The sequence below is a fragment of the Mercenaria mercenaria genome, chromosome 11, assembly GCF_021730395.1.
Source record: "Mercenaria mercenaria strain notata chromosome 11, MADL_Memer_1, whole genome shotgun sequence".
NCBI classification, from domain to species: domain Eukaryota; kingdom Metazoa; phylum Mollusca; class Bivalvia; order Venerida; family Veneridae; genus Mercenaria; species Mercenaria mercenaria.
This window is the reverse complement of record NC_069371.1, coordinates 78,371,226-78,378,307: the sequence shown is the minus strand read 5'-3', so window position 1 is coordinate 78,378,307 and position 7,082 is coordinate 78,371,226. Positions and strand designations below refer to the sequence as shown.

At 34.4% G+C, this 7,082-nt stretch overlaps 1 protein-coding gene across 1 annotated transcript; it reads left to right on the top strand.

Moving 5' to 3' along the window:
• Positions 1-517: 517 nt before the first annotated feature.
• Positions 518-4,850, top strand: LOC123531728 (slit homolog 3 protein-like). The gene is made up of 2 exons (XM_045312947.2): positions 518-664; positions 3,392-4,850. The coding sequence occupies exon 2, from the start codon at positions 3,402-3,404 to the stop codon at positions 4,446-4,448; it is 1,047 nt and encodes a 348-aa protein (XP_045168882.2). The 5' UTR covers positions 518-664; positions 3,392-3,401; the 3' UTR covers positions 4,449-4,850.
• The last annotated feature ends 2,232 nt before the right edge of the window (positions 4,851-7,082 follow it).

Below are 7,082 nucleotides of genomic sequence, written 5' to 3'. Positions count from 1 at the left end.
AGTCAAAACTATCTGGGACACAGGGCAAACTCAGTGAATAAAATGTTCGATGTTTTCGTAGTTTATGATGCTGTTTTTTAAATTTTGATTTTAGCAAACTTTACTTGCAGCAAGTATAATTTATCACGAATATTATGACTATTGTATTCCTTTATTTGTCACGAGTTGGTGTTCGGGCTTCCCCGTAATTATTCAGCAAAGAAACTCGACAAAAAATTACAGGCCGTCACAAATATTTGTATTTTCATATTTTATGCACGTCCACGTTATGGCTTAGCGTTCTTTGAACGTGGGATATCCAGTTAACATGTAGACCTGTCATGTAGCAAAATCTATGCACTGGCTATCTATATAAGGGGTCATCATTAAGTAATTATGCATAATAATTAATTTGTTAGGGACAAAAAAGCACTCGTGTGTAACAGCGGTGGAGACAGGTATGCACCAATCCGGCTAATGACCTTCGGTTGATAAGACAATCCATTGTAATCAGATTGCCCTCAGGCTGTATACATAGTTAATGCAAATGTACGTATTATTTTATACCTTTTTGGAGAATTTACTGCATCAATAGCGAGGTGTTTATTCAAAACAAATAACAGTGTAAGGCAAGGAGAAGTTTTCACTCTTTGATCATTCAATATAAATGCTAGAAGTGGAAAAGGTAAATATATTTTATATCGTGTAAATGTATGTACAAGAATTTAAGGAGGTAAGAGCGGGTTGTATCAGGTTGTATCACTGAGGCGCAGTGAAATAATGCGAGTTCATAAAAATATGTAAGTTATGTTATTGTACTACTTTATAATCTGCCTCATTTTGTCCACGTAGCCCGCCGGCTTAGCTCAGTAGGGAGAGCGTTGGTCTACGGATCGCGGGGTCTCGAGTTCGATCCCCGGGCGGGGCGTATGTTCTCCGTGACGATTTGATAAAAGACATTGTGTCTGAAATCATTCGTTCTCCACCTCTGATAATTCATGTGGGGAAGTTGGCAGTTACTTGCGGAGAACAGGTTTGTACTGGTACAGAATCCAGGAACACTGGTTAGGTTAACTGGCCGCCGATACTTGACTGAAATACTGTTGGAAAACGGCGTTAAACAAAAAAAAAAAAAAAAAAAAAAAAAAAAAAAAAAAAACATTTTGTCCACTCTTTCTAATTTCCGATTGTCTGGAACGTAGTGTCATACGTTTTCTAATTTAGTTCTAAAATAAATAGAAGAACTATTTACGACTGAAATAATTATATACAATATTTCTTTAGTACTAAAATATACAAAAGTGTTATATAGTACTGAAATACATGTGTACAGTTTCTCAACCAGGCTTTACTCTCAGTAGGCAGGAATGGTGTGGCTTTAAATAGAGATAGGCCCTAAAATTTTCAATGATAGTATTACATTAAATAAAGTCTAGAAATTAATTTCCAAGTCCTTGAAATAACCAAAAATGATTTCACAAATGTGAAGTTTATGATAGTTTTGTTAATATCAATAACAGAAGTTTTAATTTTTTATTTAAAGTTGTGATCCACAAAGAAGGACAACTCTTGCCTTGGGCTAGTACTTATAAGTAGAGATCTATTAGTTTACTTCCCTTGCAATTACACAATTGAGTGGGAAATGAAAACTGTTTTAGACACAATATCATACTTTTTTGCACAACAAAATCATTAAGGATTTATTCATTTGTGTTTGATTTACCCCTCAAGACATGGTTCCCATGATTCTGTCAAGTTACATATGGTAAAAAATTAACTTTTAACAAGCCAATAATAAAACGAAGTACCAGTAGGTAAATAATAGTGCAGATAATACAGTTTTGCTTTTATCAAAATGTCACAACAGATCCACTTTTGTAATACAGAACACCTGGTAGGATTAGTAAAGGTGCAATTATATTGATCTCTATTTCCTATGCCTACTTTAAAAGGTAAATATTTCAACTGAAAAACAAAACACTTTTTGTTTTATGGTTCAAACTTCAAAGCTCAAATGTATTTATTTAGAACTGAAATATATGTAAGAGTTATTTAGTACTGACATATACATATGAGTTATATAATACTGAAATATAAAAAGAGTTATTTATTACTGATGTATATACATAATTTATTAAGTACTGAAGTATATACGAGTTATTTATATATCTATAAAATCTTTTTACAAGAAACATTATCGCCCGCCCGCTTAGCTCAGTAGGTAAGAGCGTTGGTCTACGGATCTCGGGGTCGCGAGTTCGATCCTCGGGCGGGGCGTATGTTCTCCGTGACTATTTGATAAACGACATTGTGTCTGAAATCATTAGTCCTCCACCTCTGATTCATGTGGGGAAGTTGGCAGTTACTTGCGGAGAACAGGTTTGTACTGGTATAGAATCCAGGAACACTGGTTAGGTTAACTGCCCGCCGTTACATGACTGAAATACTGTTGAAAAACGGCGTTAAACCCAAAACAAACAAACAAACAAACAAAAAGAAACATTATCAACTTATGTACACATTTGCATTTTGTAAGAACGCGTGAGTAAATTATATTTTAACGGGGATCCGAAATTAATTAATTCAGCAACATGTATTTATTCAAATACTTTTTGAAATCTTCATATTACATTTAATTACAATGAACCAAGTCAGTGATAAAAATAGATGCAGGTAAGTAAATGGTAAAACACAATAGCAATAAAGATAAGTTGAATGTGATAAATCAATCTTGACATGATATATGAGCCGTGCTATATGAAAACCAACATAGTGGGTTTGCGACCAGCATGGATCCAGACCAGCCTGCGCATCCGCGCAGTCTGGTCAGGATCCATGCTGTTCGCTAACAGTTTCTCTAATTGCAATAGACTTTGAAGGTGAACAGCATGGATCCTGACCAGACTGCGCGGATGCGCAGGCTGGTCTGGATCCATGCTGGTCGTAAACCCACTATGTTGGTTTCCTCATGGTGCGGCTCATATATGAATGAATGTTTTCTATATTAACGATGTAATTTGTCATGATGTTATATAGATATGCGTATTAGTAAATTTTGAACGTATGTTCGCATGCGAGTTGAACATATTTATATGTGTAGCTGTACAACTTGTGTCTAGTTCGATCACATGTGAGGTGATTATAGTATACATATGGAACATGTTATTATAAGGCAATAAAAATATTCATAATTTTGTCTCTGCGCAAAAGTCGTTCATAATTTCAGTGCATTATATGTAAATTGCCTACAAATGTTCAAACAATATGCACGATGCGTCACACACTTTGCGTAATTTTTAAGTAAACTATATGAGATTTAAACGATAGTTTTCTTTGCGGTTATTTTTAAGTTTCCTTTCTGAAAAAGATCTATCAATTGATAGCTTTTAATGTTTTTTTTTTTTCGTTTCAGGTTATGAGAAATGGAAAACATACGATTAGCATTATTACTTGTAAGCATGTTCAGCGCATGTGCACAAGCACAGCAGGGGAAATGTCCAGTGGGCTGTTACTGTAAGCACAGATTTGTAGACTGTCAATCGTTGATGGATTTTCCGCTTGACCTTGCCCTTGATACAGAGCGTATCCGACTATCCCATATGAACATTGGTGAAATCCCAAAGCACGCATTCAGCTACTTACCGAATGTTACTTTGATTGAAATTGAGCAGTCAAATGTAGGAATTATTGCTGGGTGTGCCTTTAAGAATATTTATTCTTTGCAAGAAATATTGTTTGATAAAACAGTCATCGGCAATGTAGAAAGCTTTGCCTTTAACGGTCTGTCAAAGATGAAACGAATTGAATTTCTGAAAAGTCGGATCGGAAGGCTGAAATCGTTTGCATTTTATCAGTTGTCAGAAATTGCTAACATTAATTTGCTCGAAACAAACTTTCTGTACTTCTACTCGAATGCATTGTATGGAATAAACAACGTTAGCACGATGGTTCTAACCAGCAATAACGTCAGTGATATTGTAACTGACGCTTTCAGAGACGTCAAGGTAGACAATTTGCTAGCAACATCCAACACGTTTTGGAACATGCACTGTGGTGTTTTAGATGTAATGTTTCAATCTGCAAACACATTTTCGTTCTCGAGTAACACATTCTACTGTAACTGCTCCATTTCTTGGATGCTAAGCACATCAGGAAGACAGAAGTATGCAGAAATACTCCCTGACAGCAGATGTCACGGACCGGGAAAAATGAACGAAACAACAAATCTAGCAAATGTTAAGTTTAGTGATCTTAACTGCAAGAATAAAAAGGAGGACGATACGCCTACCTGCAACGAGATTAAAATAAAGATATTAAATCCAACATGTAATCCCAGTGGTAGACCTGGCGGGCAAGGAAACGGAGGTACAGGAGAAGACGGGAAGGGCGACAATGGGGCGTCATCGCTCGTATTTACATTTCAAATCTTTGTTGTTTCCTTTATAACTGTTTTCTTGACTATCTTATAGAATCAATTTTATTTTAGCTGTTTTTTTATACAACACACTTCAGGTCTACATTAGCCAAGTTTGAGAGCATAATGATAACTTGTTAGTTTACGGGACCAAGATAATTTAATCGGAGTCGATTAGACAACTGCTGAAGTAATATTGGAAGTACTTAATTCACGTATTAATGCAAGTGGTATGAAATCAATTTGCTCTGTGTTAAATAAAAATAACAGCTGCTATATATGTGTAAATCAGTTGAAAACATCGCAAATTAGTCCTACAAAGATTTCAATAACTATTTGTTTTTGGCTTCTTCTTACAGTAACATTTTCTTATTTCATTCTGGAACTCGATCAATATTTTAAGGAATGCAAAAGATTTATACAAAATTTATCTTCACAATAAATAACGATTCCATTTTGTTTCTTTATATTTTACATTATCCATTTATCAAGGTTCAACAAAATTACATTTATCAAGGTTTAACAGAATTAGTTAATTTTAACGTTTTATATTTAAACATTGATCGATCAGCGGCATTTTAAACGCATTTGTCATTTACTTTCCGTGGCGAATTTACAAAAACATGTTGGTTCACTTTTAAACAGATCACGAATAAAACATATTTTCTGTACATAATCGATAGCCGATAGCTTCTAGGTAATCGTCCGATCAAAAATCGAAACTAGCCTTTGCCAACGAACATACGGACATCCTCGCATATATTGGGCAGGTCAAAATGTGGACAGCGCTTAAAAACCTATAGATGTGTGTCGGTAAAAGACAGGTGCCCCATTTACATTCACTTTATGACCATTTGGTATTATTGCCACCGAGATTCGTACTGCATTTCTTTAAAATTCGCACTTTAAAAAAAGAAGGATTGAAAGACATCCCAGGCACGGCAGAGCAAGAAAGGAAAATGTTGCAATGGTGGCAACGGCCATAGTTGTTTAGAATTGTGTTACAGTCACTCCGATAATACATTCCGGCCACTTACAGAAAGAAGCAGGTCTACTCTGTTCCTTATTCCTTCTTTTTTTCATTTCTCTGCGTTTGATGAATTGTTGGGACTCTATTTTATATCATATTTTAGATTATTAAACGATTATAAATCATCTAAACTGTACCTTTAAACCAAACTTCTAAACGGAACTACTTATGCAAATTATTATTTTGAAAAAAAATGTACAACCTGTATTAAACAGCCACTTGCATTAAGCAACCAGTCAGCTTATTACAACATTGGACATTTGTTCTACATTTAGCTTGTGCTCAGCGGCCATCTGCCTTAAGCAGTTAGATTGGGCCATTCCCTGGCTGCTTAAAACAAACAAAATGACTGTAAAAATATAATAGATTATATCCTCCCGTTAGTGTAATCTATAATTGCACTGGTATAAACTTCACTGTTAAGGAACTACAGTTGGACGCGGAATAAATTGAAAATAACCACATCGCATGTTTACATAACATAACATAACATATACTTTAGGCGTAAAAAAAATTGTTTGTTTCCGGTATCCCGACCTACCCTATATTTTTGGCCCGACCCTAAATGTTTTTATGGCCTTGGAGAATTTTTTTTTCAACTTTTTAACAAAATGTTGCAAAACTGAACTTTTTATGCTTTAAACATGGTCAGTGATGTTATAAATCAACTTACTGATGCTCTAAAGGCATAACCCCCTTATTTGTATTCATTTTTTTGACATAAAAATAATTTCCGAAATGTCTCACTTAATTAAAAAAAAATCAAAAGAAAAAAAAAAATCCGACCTACCTACCCTAATTTTTTTAGCATGTTACCGGAAATAAATAAATTTTTTTAGGCTTTATTCAACATAAAACTGCATACATACAATTTATAGTCATACAGTACAATTTGTGTAAAGCATAACACATGACAGTAGTTTCAAATATTTAACTGAGAAGATTCAGTAGATTAAAACCTATAACACTATTATATCATAATTCCCGACAATAAAAGGGTATGAAGAGAACTTCATCATAATTCATACGAGAACTTCATCATAATTCATACGAGAACTTCATCATAATTCATACCTCACAACACAATTAAGTGCAAGGTAAGTGCCAGTAACTTTTGATTATAATATAAAACAGTTTGCAGTGTTTATTTCCCTTGCATTGTTTAAGTTAAACTAATTTGTGTATATAATAGGTATTATTGGACCTCTGGCATTGAGTCTCGCATTGAGACGCGAATGTACTTTTAGCATAATTATGTGAATACTACGGCAAATGTAAGTCACGGCAGCATCAATGTTCGAAATTCGACAATATATAAATAAAATAAGTGGCTTGCCATTACATATATACATCGGTATCGAAATCACATTATTTCGCGTTTCATCCTCATAACTCAATGACAGATATTAATAAGAAATTAGGAATTACATTGATGAGTTATACGAGAGCATCCGCAAATAGAGTTACGCTAAAGCAGTAATCGGGGTTTAGATACGATATATAAAGACTAGTTCTTTTTGACAGAAATGTCCAAAAGTCAAGGTGTGTCGATGTTATGTAAATATTTTCTTATATGGTTTCATCTGCAATCCTTTCATAACGCTAAACGAATTTTTAAAACTGGTCTTACACAGTTTCGGTACACAAACTAGCACACAC